General features: G+C 57.7%; 1 protein-coding gene across 1 annotated transcript in view; it reads left to right on the forward strand.

The window, feature by feature from the left end:
- LOC306944775 (maestro heat-like repeat-containing protein family member 1) overlaps positions 1–18,302 on the forward strand; it is a gene marked incomplete at both ends in the record, with an annotated part of 68,569 nt that overhangs the window by 16,359 nt on the left and 33,908 nt on the right. Inside the window, 12 exons of the mRNA XM_079533375.1 lie at positions 680–821; positions 904–956; positions 1,965–2,072; positions 2,404–2,523; positions 4,820–4,942; positions 5,927–6,073; positions 6,196–6,222; positions 9,950–10,072; positions 10,212–10,291; positions 11,664–11,799; positions 12,365–12,460; positions 12,566–12,670. Coding sequence (XP_079389501.1) covers positions 680–821; positions 904–956; positions 1,965–2,072; positions 2,404–2,523; positions 4,820–4,942; positions 5,927–6,073; positions 6,196–6,222; positions 9,950–10,072; positions 10,212–10,291; positions 11,664–11,799; positions 12,365–12,460; positions 12,566–12,670 — 1,260 coding nt within the window. The remainder of the gene's footprint in view (positions 1–679; positions 822–903; positions 957–1,964; positions 2,073–2,403; positions 2,524–4,819; positions 4,943–5,926; positions 6,074–6,195; positions 6,223–9,949; positions 10,073–10,211; positions 10,292–11,663; positions 11,800–12,364; positions 12,461–12,565; positions 12,671–18,302) is intronic.

Consider the following 18,302-nt stretch of genomic DNA (forward strand, 5'->3'; position numbering starts at 1 on the left):
TTTTTTGATCGTTAATGACCCTTCCAACCCAATAACTCCATGATTCTATGACCTTTAAGGACCTTTCCAACCCAACTCATTCTATGGTTTTGTCATCTTTAAGGACCCTTCCAACCCAAGTCATACTCTAATTCCATGCTTGTTTGATCTTCAGTGACCCTTCTAACCCCGCCTTTTTTATTGCTCTGTGTCCTTCAAGGACCCTCGCAACCCCTTCTCTACCTCTATGACCTTCAAGGGCTCTCCCAACCCCTTCTATGGCTCTGTGACCTTTCAGGACCCTCCCAACCCAAGTCTTCCATGCTTCTGTGTCGTTCAAGGACCCTCTCAACCCCTTCTCTACTTCTGTGTCCTTCAAGGACCCTCTCAACCCCTTCTATGGCTCTGTGAACTTTCAGGACCCTCCCAGCCCAAGTCTTCCATGCCTCTGTGTCCTTCAAGGACCCTCGCAACCCCTTCTCTACCTCTATGACCTTCAAGGGCTCTCCCAACCCATTCTATGGCTCTGTGAACTTTCAGGACCCTCCCAACCCAAGTCTTCCATGCCTCTGTGTCGTTCAAGGACCCTTGCAACCCCTTGTCTACCTCTGTGTCCTTCAAGGACCCTCTCAACCCCTTCTATGGCTCTGTGACCTTTCAGGACCCTCCCAACCCAAGGCAGCTCATTCTCCCTTTCCAGGTGGTGTCCTCCCGGCCGTACACCGGCGACGGTCGGGGTGCAGCAGCCCTGCGGCTCCTGCAGGCGTTGTGCTGCAGCGTCCACCCTGCCCTGGAGCAGCTCTGGAGCAAAAGGGTTCCTGTGCTGGTGGAGCGCATCGAGGGTAGGAGGGGGTTTCTTTCGGGGGGTCGGGGGCTGCTCGAGACCCTTTGGGGCTGGAAGAGCACAAAGGTGATTTTTCCTAGAGAACACTGATAAGTCGCTGCACCTGGAGGAGTGGGAGGAGGAGCTGCTGCTGGTGAGTGCTTCCACACTGCTGTGCGAAGGTGGGATGGCAAAGAGGGGGTGGCTCTGGTATTTGGGATCCATGTACCGGGCTGGGGCCGTAGTGTGTCTGCTGCTTAATTGGAGAGCCTTAAAACAGGACACAGGGAGGTAATTAACCCGAGCGGAGCTTGTGGTGCTCTGCTGATGGTGTTGGATTGACCTGGGGCCATTTCTTGTGGCCAGGGAGTAGGGGGAATAAAGGTGCTTTTCTGGGCTGGGAGCAGGGAACATACAGCAAGGGTGATGGGTGGAGGAAAACAGCATGAAGTTCGACGTGGGGCGGGTGGAGGGGCCTCCATCTTGGGTGGGGAATGACTGCACAACCAGAACAGGCTGGGGCTGAGCTGCTGGAAGGGAGCTCTTCAGAGAAGGACCTTTAGGTGTGGTGGGCAGTGATTGGTTAATGATTGACCAGCAGTTGACTAATGGGTTGACCCAGTAGTTGAACGGTGGTTGACCCAAGGGTTGACCGGTGGTTGACCAATGGTTGACCGACATCTGGCCCAGTGGTTGACCAATTGTTGGTCAGCCATTGACCAACAGGTGTCAAATGGTTGACCAGCGGTTCACCAACAGTTGACCAGGAGCCAGCAGTGAACCTTGGTGGCCAAGAGGTCCAACGGGACCCTGTGGTGCATTGCCAGAGCGCAGCCAGCGGGGCAGGGAGGTGCTGCTCCCCTCTGCTCTGCCCTGCAGGCACTGCTGCAGCGCTGCGCCCGGCGCTGGGCTCCCAGTTCAGGGCAGACTGGGAAGTCTGGGAGAGCCCAGCGGAGGATGTGGGGATGGGGGGGCCTGGAGCCCCTCCTGGTGGGGACGGGCTGAGAGCCCCGGGGCTGTGCAGCTGGGGGAGAGAAGGCTGAGAGGGGTGTGAGCAGCGCTGATGGGTATCTGGGGGGTGGGGGTGGAAGGTGGGGCCAGATGGGGCTGGGGGAGCTCTAGAACTTCCCAACCTTGACCGTCCTGTGGTTCTGTGACCCAGCTCCTCCAGGAAACGCTGGCAGCCGTTTCAGACAACGCTTGGATCTGCCACTTCGTGACAGAGATGTGCCGGCAGCTGAACGGCTACAACGGATTCCCCACCGAGAAGGTGACAGATGCGGGACTGGCGCTGGGTCCGTCCTCACTGGGACCAGCCTGGCGAATGGTGCTTTCTAAAGCATCGTCCTTCCTGCTGCTGGGAGAAGGGTGTCGGGAGAGAATTAAAATAGCAGGGCGTTCATTGGGGTGGGTGGACGCATTTGAAAACGGAATTCTTCCCATTTCCAGTGCGTGCGTTCAGTTCTGCCCCATGACTTGTCAAGAGCTCATCCGGCGGCAGTCAGTCAGTCCTGACGTCTGTCCTGCTGTCCCCCACTGTGTCCCAGCTCCTCGTGGCCATGCTGGAGGCTCAGATCCCCAACGCCCCTTTGTCCTTCCAGAACTTTCTGTACAAGTGCATCGGGACGACGCTCGGGGCGTGCGTCAGCAAGGAGTTGGTCCAGAAACAGCTGCAGGAGCTGCTGGAAACGGCCCGGTACAACGAGGAGGCGGAGTGGGAGGTGAGAGGGGCTGGGGGGTTCTGCCTGCACCTGCTGCCTGAAGGGGATTTGGGATCCTGCTGCATCCCAAGGCTGGGGCTCATGTGGCCCTTTGGGGCTACGGGGCTTCCTGCGGCCCTTGGCTGCACTGCTGTTGTCTGTCCTTCCTCCACGCTGTGCTCTGCAGAGCCACACGCTCACATTTCTCACAGATGCAGTGGGGTGCGTGGCAAAACAATTGGGCAAAAAGGACTTGCAGGTTCTGATTGGCCAACAGTTGAGCAGTGGTTGACCAATGGGTGGCCAATGGTTGACCAATGGATGGCCAATGGTTGACCAATGGGTAGCCAATGGTTGACCAATGGGTGGCCAATGGTTGACCAATGGTTGACCAATGGGTGGCCAATGGATGGCCAATGGTTGACCAATGGATAGCCAATGGATGGCCAATGATTGACCAATGGATGGCCAATGGTTGACCAATGGATGGCCAATGGTTGACCAATGGGTAGCCAATGGTTGACCAATGGGTAGCCAATGGTTGACCAATGGGTGGCCAATGGTTGACCAATGTTTGACCAATGGGTGGCCAATGGATGGCCAATGGTTGACCAATGGATAGCCAATGGATGGCCAATGGTTGACCAATGGATGGCCAATGGATGGCCAATGGTTGACCAATGGGTGGCCAATGGTTGACCAATGGGTGGCCAATGGATGGCCAATGTTTGACCAATGGTTGACCCCACAGTTGATCCAACAGTTGACGAATAGATGACCAGTGGTTGACTAATGTTTGCCCAAAGGTTGACTAATGGTTGACTAGTATTCGACCAATGTTTGTCCAGTGTCTTACCAGCAACTGACCAATGGTTGTCCAGTGTTCTACCCGTGTGTGACCAACGATTGACCAGCGGTTGACCAGTGTTTGACCAATGGTTGATCCGATGGTTAACCAACAGTTAATCCATTGGTTGACCAGCAGCCGTGCAGTGGTTGTGCAGTGGTTTGACCAGTGCTTGTCCGGCAGTTGACCAATGGTGACCAGTTGTTGGCCAATGGTTGACCCAAGGGTTGATGAGCAGTCGGCCAACAGTTGACCTATTGTTCACCACGAGCCAGCAGTGAGTCCTGGTGGCCAAGAGAGCCAACGGGACCCTGTGGTGCGTTGCCCAGAGCGCAGCCAGCAGGGCAGGGAGGTGCTGCTCCCCTCTGCTCTGCCCTGCAGGCACTGCTGGAGCGCTGGGATTTTGAGTTGGGCTGGGATTTTTGAGCGCTGAGGAAAGAGACCTGGGGGCGTTGGTTGGTGCTCGGCTGAACATGAGCCCACAGTGTGCCCAGGCGGCCAAGAGGGCCAACGGCATCCTGGACTGCATTAGAAACAGTGTGGCCAGCAGGAGCAGAGAGGTGAGCATCCCCCTGTACTCAGCACTGGTGAGGCCACACCTCGAGTGCTGTGTCCAGTTTTGGGCCCCTCACTGCAAGAAAGACATTGCAGCCCTGGAACGTGTTCAAAGGAGGGCAACGAAATGGTGAGGGGTCTGGAGCACAGGGCTGCTGAGGAGAGGCTGAAGGAGCTGGGAATGTTCAGCCTGCAGAAGAGGAGCTCAGGGCAGAGCTCACTGCACTGTACAACCTCCTGAAGGCAGGTTGTGGTGCAAAAGGGTCTGGCCTCTTCTCCCAGGCAAATAGCAGGAGCTGAGGAAATGGCCAGAAGTTGTAGCAGAGGAGGTTTAGGTTGGACATGAGGAGAAACTTTTTCTCTCAAAGGGTGGTCAGGCCCTGCAATGGCTGCCCAGGGAGGTGGTGGAGTCGCCGTCCCTGGCGGTGTTCAAGAGGTGCCTGGATGAGGAGCTACGAGAGTTGGTTTAGTGCTGGTGGTACTGATAGCGATGGGGGGGGGTTGGACTGGATGATCTTGCAGCTCGTTTCCAACCTTTTGATTCTGTGTGATTTGGGATGCTGTGCTCCAGCTTTGCACGGTCCCAGCTGTGATCCCGCACTCAGCCAGAAGCGCCGCACCGCAGCCGCCTCTCCATGCAGTGCAAACACTGTCTCAGGCTGCTCCAGTTTTGCACGGCTCCGCTGAGGGCTGCATGAACAGCTGATGGCGTTCCAGCCTGACCTCTCCTGCATGGTGCTGCCTTGCTGGTGTCACCTTGTGTCCCCAAAGGGGGGTGGTGGTTGCCAATGCTGAGCTCTGCTGGGCACGGCTCAGCTGCCGGGAATTAAACCAATCAAGGGGGGCTCTATTCAAGTGTCAGTGGGGTTGGGAATTAATTGCTTTCTGCTAATGCGTTTTCACCGCTCCCTCCAGGGACTCGCTTCCTGCTTCGGGATATGTGCAATAAATCACCTGGAGGAAACGCTGGCCAAGCTGGAGGATTTTGTGCGGTCTGATGTCTTCAAGAAATCCGTGGGGCTGTTCAGTATTTTCAAGGTAAGGGGCTCCAGTGCCTCCTAAGGGCTGTGGGGGGCGGCTCTGGATGTGCTGTGTTTGGTGTGGGGCTGGAGGATCCCAAACTGTAGAGAGGGAGATTGGCAGCACTGTGTCTTGGTTTGAGGACCCCGATGCAGGGATACGTGGGCTGTGGGGGTGAGGAGGAGAGGAGGGGAGAGGAGAGGAGAGGAGAGGAGAGGAGAGGAGAGGAGAGGAGAGGAGAGGAGAGGAGAGGAGAGGAGAGGAGAGGAGAGGAGAGCGAGAGGAGGGGAGGAGAGGAGAGAGAGGAGAGGAGAGGAGAGGAGAGGAGAGGAGAGGAGAGCGAGAGGAGGGGAGGAGAGGAGAGGAGAGGAGAGGAGAGGAGAGGAGAGGAGAGGAGAGGAGAGGAGAGGAGAGGAGAGGAGAGGAGAGGAGAGGAGAGGAGAGGAGAGGAGAGGAGAGGAAGGGAAGCGAGAGGAGGGGAGGAGAGGGGAGGAGAGGAAGGGAAGCGAGAGGAGGGGAGGAGAGGGGAGGAGAGGAAGGGAAGCGAGAGGAGGGGAGGAGAGGGGAGGGGACGCAAGGATGCTCAGGGGATGGAGCAGCTGTTGGGACAAAGGGGAGAAGTGCCCGAGGCTGTTGGTGGGCCCTGGACAGGCAGAAGTGGTGGGGGGCAGCCAGCCCATGGCAGGACTTGGCTGGGGGGGTCCTTTCCAACCCAACCATGCTGTGGTTCTGTGATCTTTAAGGGCCCTTCCAACCCAACCACTCGGTGGTTCTATAATCTTTAGGACCTTTCCAACCCAACCATCTTATGCCAGAGCTGCATTGACAACTGTGGGTGGCAAACAGGAACCCATGTTTCAGGCGAGGATGTGCCCGATGTGGTCCTATGGGGCTCTGGGCACATCTGCTGCTGACAGGATGGGGCGTGAAGACCTCAAACCACAAGGAAGGGGCCCTGATTCCCCCAGAGCCCCCACTGATCCATCCCATCTCCCCCACCAGGACCGCAGTGACCACGAAGTGGAGAAGATCAAGAGTGCCCTGATCCTGTGCTACGGGTTCGTGGCCGCTCACGCTCCCAGGGAGCTGCTGCTGTCCCGCGTCGAGGCCGACATCCTGAGGAACATCTCCCAGTACTTCAGCACCAAGGTGGGCATCGGGCCGGGGGGCACGGAGCACTCGGGGTGTTGGAGTGGGGAGGGGGGGGCTGTGCAGGGACCGCTGGTCCTACGGACGGCACCGCCGCTCAATGCCCGTGTCTTGTTTTGCAGGTTCTGGGGATAAAGGTAGAGACCAAGGTACAGTGTGGGGCGCTCAGTCTGCTCTGCTCTCTGCTCTGTCCTGCTCTCTTTACCTCTGGGCTTGGGGCTCGGGGCTGGGAGCGGGGAATTTTCCTGATCCTAAGCCCACGACAGCAGGCAGAACTCGCTCAACGGAGTTTCTTTCCTTTGGGGTTTTTTTGGTTTTTTTGGTCTGAATTTTGAGTGGTGCTGTGCGAAGGCAGGAGTTGGAGGTGCAGATCCTCATGGATCAGTTCTGACTGGGGATGGTCCGTGGGTCGTTTCGTCAGACCAGAACACAGAAACCTGACTCCCCTACATGGTAGAAAGTGACCGCACAGCGTGAGCGAATTACAGCTGTAGGGACTTATTTTGTTGTATTAAAGCACTTGATCTCCTCCTGAACTGTGAAAGTGTGGACTGAAGGCAGTGGTGAGCGCTGCTCGCACCTCCTCGGCCCCTCAGCTTGTAGAACCACAGGAAATGCAGGGTGTTAAAGAAGAAGGGTGAAAATGATTGCTGGGAGGAAAACAGCTATTAAAAGATGAAAGGGTTTGTGTTGAAGTAGTGCCCACATGCATCCGAATCTGTCCTTCCCAAAGTAATGGCACAATGCAGCACAACCATTCCATGCCTCTGTGGTCTGTAAGGACCCTTCCAACCCAACCCAACTCAATACAGCACAACCATTCCATGCCTCTGTGGTCTGTAAGGACCCTTCCAATGCAACCCAACACAATGCAGCACAACCATTCCATGGCTCTGTGGTCTGTAAGGACCCTTCCAACACAACCCAACACAATACAGCACAACCATTCCATGCCTCTGTGGTCTGTAAGGACCCTTCCAATGCAACCCAACACAATGCAGCACAACCATTCCATGGCTCTGTGGTCTGTAAGGACCCTTCCAACCCAACCCGACCCAATACAGCACAACCATCCCATGGCTCTGTGGTCTGTAAGGACCCTTCCAACCCAACCCAACTCAATACAGCACAACCATTCCATGGCTCTGTGGTCTGTAAGGACCCTTCCAACCCAACCCAACTCAATACAGCACAACCATTCCATGGCTCTGTGGTCTGCAAGGACCCTTCCAACACCACCCAACCCAATACAGCACAACCATTCCATGCCTCTGTGGTCTGTAAGGACCCTTCCAACACAACCCATTTCATGTCTTCGTAATCTGTAAGGTAGATAGATGTAATCTGTAAGGTAACTTTCAACCCAACCCAACCCAGCCATTCCATGGCTCTGTGGTCTGTAAGAACCCTTCCAACCCAACCCTACCCAGCCATTCCATAGCCCTATGATCTGCAAGGACCCTTCCAACCCAGCACAGCCCGACCAGTTCTGTGTCTCTAATCTGTAGGTGCCTTCCGACACAGCCCAACAGAACCTATGGCTCTGTAGTCTGTAAGCTCCCTTCCAACCTGACAATTCCATACAATCCTCTATATAGGGTCCCTCCCAACCCGACCAATCCTGTATCATTGTCATCTATGAAGTCCTTTCCAACCCACCCCGTTCCATGCCTCTGTGCTCTGTGAGGACCCACTCACCCCATGGCGTTGCCCCTGACCCCTGGCTGCGCTGTGCAGTGCCCACATCCTGCCCTCCGTTCCCCTCCTCTCCCCCCACAGCGCAGGACACTGCAGAGCCCCAGCTGCAGAAATTCATGGAGCTCATTTCCCCACCTTCCCCCAGGGAGCCATCACTCACCGACCAGATAGCAGACCGCAGATTGCCATCCTGGGGGGGCAGCTGGGGGCCGCATCTCTAGATTTACTTTATTTTCAAGGCTGACCGATGACAAATGGCATTTGTCACGTTGAGGTGAAGCTGTCAGGGCCCCCGTTCCCCCAGCTGCACTAACACGTTTTCCTTTGGGCTCCTCTGGCACTAACAGCTCCACTGTCCCCACCGCCGGGCTCAGCTGGGATGAGGGAGCACCGCTAATTGGGGTGGGGGCAGCCCCCTGATGGCCACTGTTCCCATTCTCTGGGTCTGCCATCGTCTGTCCCTATGAGGACGGTGGTGTGAAGGGCTGGAACCAAGAGTTGGTGGGAAGCACAGCACCCCCCCCCCCTCTCTGTAAGGGGATGCGGTTTTTTGGAGACGTGGGAGAGTTTGGAGGCTCCTGGTGCTGCCTCAGCAAGGAGCTGAGACCCCAAAGTGTCATCCCCCACCACTGGATGTGAGCAGGGGGGGTCGGTGCCCCATTGGCAATGAAGGGCCTCGTGCCCCACGGCTGAGATTCTCGATGTCCTGTGGTTATAGGAGTGCCTTGGCGCCCTGTGGCTGTGGGGTTCCCAGCGCCCCATGGCTATGGAGGTCCTGGTGCCCCCACGGTTACGAGAGTCCTCGTGCCCCCTGAGGATGAGGTTCCCAATGCCTTCATGTGTAAGGAGCTGCCAGTGCCACGTGGCTGTGGGATTTCCAATTCTTAGTGGTTAGGAGGGTCCCGGTGCCCCACGGCTAAAAGGTTCCAATCCCACATGGCTATGGGCTTCCCAATTCTCTGTGGCTGTGGTGGTTCTGGTGCCCCTGGCTATGAGGTTCCCAATTTTTTTGTGGCTTTTGGGGGTCGTGATGCCCCATGGCTACGGGGGTCCTGGTGCCTTCTGGCTATGGAATTCCCAATTCTTTGTGGCTGTGGTGATCCCAGTATCCCGCTGCTATGTGGTTCTGATTCTCTTGTGACTGTGGGAGTCCTGGTACCCCCATGGCTATGGGATTCCTAATTCTCTGTGGCTATGGGGTTCTGATTCTAATGGCTATGGGGGTCCCAGTGCCCCATGGCTATGGGGATTCCCAATTCTTTGTGGCTGTGGTGGTCCCAGTGCCCCATGTTTGTGGGATTCCCAAATCTTAGTGATTATGAGGTTCCCAGTGTCTAATGGCTATGGGGTTTCCAGTGTCACTTGGCTATGGGGTTTCTAATGGTTCTAATGGCTATGGGGTTTCCAGTGTCCCTTGGCTATGGGGTTCTGATTCTAATGGATATGGGGTTTCTAGTGTCCTGGGGTTCTGATTCTAATGGCTATGGGGTTCCCAATTCTCTGTGGCTATGGTTGTCCCAGTGTCCCATGGCTATCGGTTCTGATTCTAATGGCTATGGGGTTTCCAGTGTCCCTTGGCTATGGGGTTCTGATTCTAATGGCTATGGGGTTTCCAGTGTCCCTTGGCTATGGGGTTCTGATTCTAATGGCTATGGGGTTCCCAGTGTCCCATGGCTATGGTTGTCCCAGTGTCCCATGGCTATGGGGTTCTGATTCTAATGGCTGTGGGGTTCTGATTCTAATGGCTATGGGGTTCCCAGTGTCCCTTGGCTATGGGGTTCTGATTCTAATGGCTATGGTTGTCCCAGTGTCCCTTGGCTATGGGGTTCTGATTCTAATGGCTATGGGGTTCCCAGTGTCCCCTTGGCTATGGGGTTCTGATTCTAATGGCTATAGGGTCATGGTGCCCCATGGTTATGGGGTTCTGGTTCTCTGTGGCTATGGGGTTCCCAATTCTCTGTGGCTATGGTGGTCCCAGTGCCCTATGGCTATGGGGCTCTGATTCTTTGCGGCAATGGGGGTCGTGGTGCCCACATCCATGGGGTCTCCTGTCAGGATGGAGGCCCAGCCGCTCCCTTTGTCACCACAGAGCCCGGCGTGGGGAGGGAAACACTGCCAAGTGTCCCCAGTGCCGGGAGGTGACAATCTGTGGTGGTGTCACCACGGTTCTGTGCTCAGGACCTGACCCTGAAGCTGTGCCTCATCCGGAGCATCGCCATGATCAGCCGGGCCGTCCGTGGCAGCACCAAATGCACTGACTTTGTTTTGGGTCGCAAAGCCGAACTCGTGGCGCAGATGGTGGTGAGAAACGGGTGCCAGGGTTGGGTGGTTTGGGGGTGGGGGGAGGGGGGTCAGGATTTGGGGGGTGGTGAATGGGGCGGATGTGACATCCCCGTCCCCATCCCCATCCCCGTCCCCATCCCCTTGGTCTGTGTTCCAGGAGTTCATCAAAGCAGAACCGCTGGACTCGATGCGGACACCGGTGCGGCAGTGGGCAATGGTCACCTGCACTCACCTGGTGTATCCTCTGTAGAGCTGAGGGATACGTGGATGGAAGGGTCCTGGAAGGTCATAGAGGCATGGGATGGTTGGGTTGGATTGGGTTCAGAGGGTCCTGGAAGGTCATAGAGGCATGGGATGGTTGGGTTGGATTGGGTTCAGAGGGTCCTGGAAGGTCATAGAGGCATGGGATGGTTGGGTTGGATTGGGTTCAGAGGGTCCTGGAAGGTCATAGAGGCATGGGATGGTTGGGTTGGATTGGGTTCAGAGGGTCCTGGAAGGTCATAGAGGCATGGGATAGTTGGGTTGGACTGGGTTCAGAGGGTCCTGGAAGGTCATAGGGGCATGGGATGGTTGGGTTGGATTGGGTTCAGAGGGTCCTGGAAGGTCACAGAGGCATGGGATGGTTGGGTTGGATTGGGTTCAGAGGGTCCTGGAAGGTCATAGAGGCATGGGATGGTTGGGTTGGATTGGGTTCAGAGGGTCCTGGAAGGTCATAGAGGCATGGGATGGTTGGGTTGGATTGGGTTCAGAGGGTCCTGGAAGGTCATAGAGGCATGGGATAGTTGGGTTGGACTGGGTTCAGAGGGTCCTGGAAGGTCATAGAGGCATGGGATGGTTGGGTTGGATTGGGTTCAGAGGGTCCTGGAAGGTCATAGAGGCATGGGATGGTTGGGCAGGGTAGGGTTTGATTGGAAGGTCTCTTAAGGATCATAGAAACATGAGATGGTTGGGTTGGAAGGGTCCTGAAAGGTCGTCATAGAAGGATTTGGGATGGGAGGGTCCTTAAAGATCATAGAACCGTGGGATGGTTGGGTTGGAACAGTCCTCAAAGATCGTAGAGCTGTGGGATGTTTGCGTTGGAAGGGTTCTGAAGGGTAGCCATGTAATGGTTGGCTTGGGAGAATCCTGACAAATGATAGGGCCGTGGAATTGTTGGATTGGAAGGCTCCTTAAAGATCACAGGCATATGGCATGGTTGGGTTGGAACGGTCCTTAAAGATCACAGGCCCTGCCTGTGGTTGGAGATTCATGGTCCTTGAGGTCCCTTCCAACCCTGTGATTCTGTAAGGATCCTAGAGCTGCAGGATGATTGTGGGATTGAGATGATCTTTAAAGGTCATCTCAGAAGGGATTGGGTCAGAAGGGTCCTGAAAGATCATAAAGCCACGGGATGGTTGGGTTGGGAGGGTCCTTAAGGGTCAGCGGAGATGGGATTGGCCTAGAAAGGTCCTTAAAGGTCCCTTAAGGGTGGGCATGGTGGGGATGGATTGGTGTTGGATTGGAGAGTGCTGGAGGTCTCTTCCAACCCCGGTGACCCCGCAAGCGTGTGACAGGGCCAGCAGAATTTTGTTCCATCCTTCCTACCGCACTCCTGAACCCCCCACCTCAGCCTCCTGGAGCCCCAGCTCAGCGACCCCGACCGCACGGAGCTGATGGACGCGTGCCTGGCCGGCGTCCTGGCGCTGCCCCCACTGGACCCACTGTGGGACCGCGATGGGGACGGCGGCGATGCGCCCTACAGCGAGGTTGGGAGGCTCTCCGTCCCTATTCCTGAGGGCACCCCTTCTATCTCCCACTCCTGGGGGTGTCCCTTCTCTATTCCTGGGGGTCCCCTGTCATCTCCCAGCCCTGGGGGTTTCTCCTTTGTCCCCCACCCCAGGGGGTGTCCCTTCTATCCCCCACTCCTAGCTGTCTCAACTCCATCCCCAACTCCCCCGTCCATCCCCTGCTCTTTGGAGTGCCCCCTCCATTCCCAGCTCCCGAGGGTCCCCTGTCCATCTCCCACTCCTGGGGCTGTTTCCTCCATGCCCTGTTCCTTGGGATTCCCTTCCATCTCCCAATCCTGGGGGTCCTCCCTCTTCTTCCCACTCCATCACCTATTCCTAGGGGTACCCCTTCCATCCCTACTCCTGGAAGCACCCACCTCCACCCTCTCCCCACTCCTGGATGCGCCCCCTCCATCTCTCTCACTCCTGAGGATGTTCCCTCCACCCCCTATTCCTGGGCTTTCCCCCTCTACCCCCCACTCCTGGGGATACCCCACCACCCCCTGGTTTGGGGTGCATCTCACATCCCGAAACCACCCCACAGGAGCTGTTTGCAGACACCCTCGGTGCCCTCCAGGAGCTGCTGAAGACCCTCCTGCAGCGCAGCCTGACCCCACATGGCCTGCAGGACATGTTCGCGGTACGTGCCGGTTCCGTCTCACCCACTGTCCCCTTCCTGTGTCACCCAAGGACCCCACCACCCTCTGATGACGTTATTCCCCCCCTCCTTCCCCCCGTACTGCAGCACTTGGGCCCGTGGATCAAATCCAGCAAGCAGCACGAGCGGCAGCGTGCCGTGGAGCTCAGCGCCGCGCTGCTGGACTTCTACCTGGGCAGGCTCAACGTCAGCGTAAGTCTGCATCAGTGGGACCGCCTGTGTGTCCTCCTGTCATCCCAGTGCCATCCCAGTGCTGTCCGTGTGTGTCCCAGTGCCATCCTGGTGCCATCCCAGTGCTATCCCAGTGCTGCCCCTGTGTATCCCAGTGCCATCCCAGTGCCATCTTAATGCCATCTCAGTGCCATCCTGGTGACGTCCCAGTGCTGTCCCAGTGGCATCCCATTGCTGTCCCTCTCCGTCATCCCAGCGCCATCCCAGTGTCCCAGTGGTGTCCTGGTGCCATCCCAGTGCCACCCCAGTGCCATCCCAGAGCTGTTCGTGTGTATCCCAGTGCCATCCTGGTGCCATCCTAATGCCATCTCAGTGCCATCCCAATACCATCCCAGTGCTGTCTGCCCCTGTGTATCCAAGTGCCATCCCAATGCCATCCTGGTGCCATCCCAGTGCCATCCCAGTGCCATCCCAGTGCCATCGTGGCACCATCCCAATGCCATCCCAATGCCATCCCTGATGCCACCCCAGTGCCATCCTGGCTCCATCTTGGTGCCATCCCAGTGCCATCCCAGTGCCATCCCAATGCCATCCCAGTGCCATCCCGGTACCATCCAGGTGCCATCCCAATGCCATCCCAATGCCATCCCAGTGCCATCCTGGAACCATCCCGATGCCATCCCAGTGCCATCCCGGTACCATCCAGGTGCCATCCCTGATGCCACCCCAGTGCCATCCTGGTGCCGTCCTGGCACCATCCCAATGCCATCCCAATGCCATCCCAATGCCATCCCTGATGCCACCCCAGTGCCATCCTGGCGCCATCTTGGTGCCATCCCAGTACCATCCCAGTGCCATCCCAATGCCATCCTGGCACCATCCCAATGCCATCCCAATGCCATCCCAGTGCCATCGTGGCACCATCCCAGTACCATCCTGGCACCATCCCAGTGCCATCCCTGATGCCACCCCAGTGCCATCCCAGTGCCATCCCAATGCCATCCCAATGCCATCCCAATGCCATCCCAGTGCCATCCTGGCACCATCCCAGTGCCATCCCAATGCCATCCCAGTGCCATCCCAATGCCATCCCAATGCCATCCCAGTGCCATCCCGCTGCCATCCCAATGACATCCCAGTGCCATCCCAATGCCATCCCAATGCCATCCCAATGCCATCCCGGTGCCGTCCTGGCATGATCCCAAAGCCATCCCAAAGCCATCCCAGTGCCACCCCAGTGCCACCCCAGTGCCATCCTGGCACCATCCCAATGCCATCCCAATGCCATCCCAGTGCCATCCCAGTGCCATCGTGGCACCATCCCAATGCCATCCCAATGCCATCCCAGTGCCATCGTGGCACCATCCCAGTACCATCCTGGCACCATCCCAGTGCCATCCCTGATGCCACCCCAGTGCCATCCCAATGCCTTCCCAATGCCATCCCAATGCCATCCCAGTGCCAACCTGGCACCATCCCAGTGCCATCCCAATGCCATCCCAATGCCATCCCAGTGCCATCCCGCTGCCATCCCAATGACATCCCAGTGCCATCCCAGTGCCATCCCAATGCCATCCCAATGCCATCCCAATGCCATCCCAATGCCATCCCGGTGCCATCCCAATGCCATCCCAGTGCCATCCCAAAGCCATCCCGGTGCTATCCCAGTGCCATCCCAATGCCATCCCAGTGCCATCCCAATGCCATCCCAAAGCCATACCAAAGCCATCCCGGTGCTATCCCAGTGCCATCCCAATGCCATCCCAGTGCCATCCTGGCACCATCCCAGTACCATCCCACTGCCATCCCACTGCCATCCTGGCACCATCCCACTGCCATCCTGGCACCATCCCAGTGCCATCCCAATGCCATCCCAGTGCCATCCCACTGCCATCCTGGCACCATCCCAATGCCATCCCAGTACCATCCCAGTGCCATCCCAATGCCATCCGGGTGCCATCCTGATCTCATGGTGGCCCCCTGATGCCATCCCAGTGCCATCCCACTGCTGTCCCATTGCTCTCCTGGTGTCCTTCTGATGCTGTCCCCCTAAAGCCATTCCAGTGCTGTTCCAATGCTATCTCCATGCCATCCCAGCTCCACCCTGAAACCGTTTTGGTGCTGTCCTGGTGCCATCCCAGCACCATCCCCATGCCATCCCAGTGCCATCCTGGTGCCTTACCAGTGTCATCTCCCAATGTCTTTCCAGTGCCATCCTGCTGCCGTACCCATGCCATCCCAGTGCCATTCGGGTGCTGTTCTGGTGCCATCTTGGCACCATCCCAATGCCATCCCAATGCCATCCCTGATGCCACCCCAGTGCCATCCTGGTGCCATCCTTGCGCCATCCCAGTGCCATCCCAGTGCCATCCCAGTGCCATCCCAATGCCATCCTGGCACCATCCCAGTGCCATCCCTGATGCCATCCTGGTGCTGTCCTGGCGCCATCTTGTTGCCATCCCAGTACCATCCCAGTACCATCCCAGTACCATCCCGATGCCACCCCAGTGTCATCCCGGTGCTGTCCTGGCGCCATCTCGGTGCCCTCCCAGTGCCATCCTGGTGCCATCCCAGTGCCATCCCAGTGCCATCTTAATGCCATCTCAGTGCCCTCCTGGTGACGTCCCAGTGCTGTCCCAGTGGCATCCCATTGCTGTCCCTCTCCGTCATCCCAGCGCCATCCCAGTGTCCCAGTGGTGTCCTGGTGCCATCCCAGTGCCACCCCAGTGCCATCCCAGAGCTGTTCGTGTGTATCCCAGTGCCATCCTGGTGCCATCCTAATGCCATCTCAGTGCCATCCCAATACCATCCCAGTGCTGTCTGCCCCTGTGTGTCCAAGTGCCATCCCAACGCCATCCTGGTGCCATCCCAGTGCCATCTCAGTGCCATCCCAGTGCCATCCTGATAACATCCTGGTGCTGTCGTGGTGCCAATCCAGTGCCATCCCAATGCCATCTTAATGCCATCTCAGTGCCATCTTGATGTCATCCTGGTGACATACAGTGCTATCCTAGTGCCATCTCAGTGCCATCCCAATGCCATCCGAGTGCTGTCTGTCCCTGTGTACCCAAGTGCCATTCCAATGCCATCCCAATGCCATCTCAGTGCCATCCCAATGCCCATCCCAATGCCATCCTGATAACATCCTGGTGCTGTCGTGGTGCCAATCCAGTGCCGTCACAATGCCATTGCAGTGCTGTCCTGGTGCCATCTCAGTGCCATCCTGATACCATCCTGATTCTTCCTTGGTGCCATCCCGGTGCCGTCCTGGCATGATCCCAAAGCCATCCCAAAGCCATCCCAGTGCCACCCCAGTGCCATCCTGGCACCATCCCAATGCCATCCCAATGCCATCCCAGTGCCATCCCAGTGCCATCGTGGCACCATCCCAATGCCATCCCAATGCCATCCCTGATGCCACCCCAGTGCCATCCTGGCTCCATCTTGGTGCCATCCCAGTACCATCCCAGTGCCATCCCAATGCCATCCTGGCACCATCCCAATGCCATCCCAGTACCATCCCAGTGCCATCCCAATGCCATCCCAGTGCCATCCCGGTACCATCCAGGTGCCATCCCAATGCCATCCCAATGCCATCCCAGTGCCATCCTGGCACCATCCCGATGCCATCCCAGTGCCATCCCGGTACCATCCAGGTGCCATCCCTGATGCCACCCCAGTGCCATCCTGGTGCCATCCTGGCACCATCCCAATGCCATCCCAATGCCATCCCTGATGCCACCCCAGTGCCATCCTGGCGCCATCTTGGTGCCATCCCAGTACCATCCCAGTGCCATCCCAATGCCATCCTGGCACCATCCCAATGCCATCCCAATGCCATCCCAATGCCATCCCAGTGCCATCCCGGCACCATCCCAGTGCCATCCCTGATGCCACCCCACTGCCATCCTGGCACGATCCCAGTGCCATCCCAGTGCCATCCCAGTGCCATCCCAATGACATCCCAGTGCCATCCCAAAGCCATCCCAGTGCCATCCCAATGCCATCCCAGTGCCATCCCAGTGCCATCCCAATGCCATCCCAGTGCCATCCCGGTACCATCCCAATGCCATCCCAATGCCATCCCAGTGCCATCCCAAAGCCATCCCAGTGCCATCCCAATGCCATCCCAGTGCCATCCCGGTGCCATCCCGGTGCCATCCCTGTGCCATCCTGGCGCCATCTTGGTGCCATCCCAAAGCCATCCCAATGCCATCCCGGTGCCATCCCAATGCCATCCCAGTGCCATCCCAAAGCCATCCCAGTGCCATCCCAATGCCATCCCAGTGCCATCCCGGTGCCATCCCGGTGCCATCCCAGTGCCATCCCAATGCCATCCTAATGCCATCCCAATGCCATCCCTGATGCCACCCCAGTGCCATCCTGGCGCCATCTTGGTGCCATCCCAGTACCATCCCAATGCCATCCCAATGCCATGCAGGCACCGTCCCCATGCCATCACAATGCCATCCCTGATGCCACCCCAGTGCCATCCTGGTGCTGTCCTGGCACCATCCCAGTGCCATCCCAATGCCATCCTGGCACCATCCCAATGCCATCCCAATGCCATCCCAGTGCCATCCCAGTGCCATCCTGGCACCATCCCAATGCCATCACAATGCTATCCCTGATGCCACCCCAGTGCCATCCTGGTGCCATCTTGGTGCCATCCCAGTACCATCCCAGTGCCATCCCAATGCCATCCTGGCACCATCCCAATGCCATCCCAGTGCCATCCCAGTGCCATCCCGGTACCATCCAGGTGCCATCCCAATGCCATCCCAATGCCACCCCACTGCCATCCTGGCACCATCCCAGTGCCATCCCAATGCCATCCCAATGCCATCCCAGTGCCATCCCAGTGCCATCCCGGTGCCATCCTGGCACCATCCCAATGCCATCCCAATGCCATCCCTGCTGCCACCCCAGTGCCATCCTGGCGCCATCTTGGTGCCATCCCAGTACCATCCCAATGCCATCCTGGCACCATCCCAATGCCATCCCAGTGCCATCCCAGTGCCATCCCGGTACCATCCAGGTGCCATCCCAATGCCATCCCTGATGCCACCCCACTGCCATCCTGGCACCATCCCAGTGCCATCCCAATGCCATCCCAATGCCATCCCAGTGCCATCCTGGCACCATCCCAATGCCATCCCAGTGCCATCCCAGTGCCATCCCGGTGCCATCCTGGCACCATCCCAATGCCATCCCAATGCCATCCCTGCTGCCACCCCAGTGCCATCCTGGCGCCATCTTGGTGCCATCCCAGTACCATCCCAGTGCCATCCCAATGCCATCCTGGCACCATCCCAGTGCCATCCCAATGCCATCCCAGTGCCATCCCGCTGCCATCCCAATGACATCCCAGTGCCTTCCCAATGCCATCCCAATGCCATGCCAGTGCCATCCCAAAGCCATCCCAGTGCCATCCCAATGCCATCCCAGTGCCATCCCAATGCCATCCCAGTGCCATCCTGGTGCCATCCCGGTGCTATCCCGGTGCCATCCCAATGCCATCCTAATGCCATCCCAATGCCATCCCTGATGCGACCCCAGTGCCATCCTGGCGCCATCTTGGTGCCATCCCAAAGCCATCCCAATGACATCCCAGTGCCATCCCGGTGCCATCCCGGTGCCATCCCAATGCCAT

The sequence above is a fragment of the Tetrao urogallus genome, assembly GCF_951394365.1.
Source record: "Tetrao urogallus genome assembly, chromosome: 3".
NCBI lineage: Eukaryota > Metazoa > Chordata > Aves > Galliformes > Phasianidae > Tetrao > Tetrao urogallus.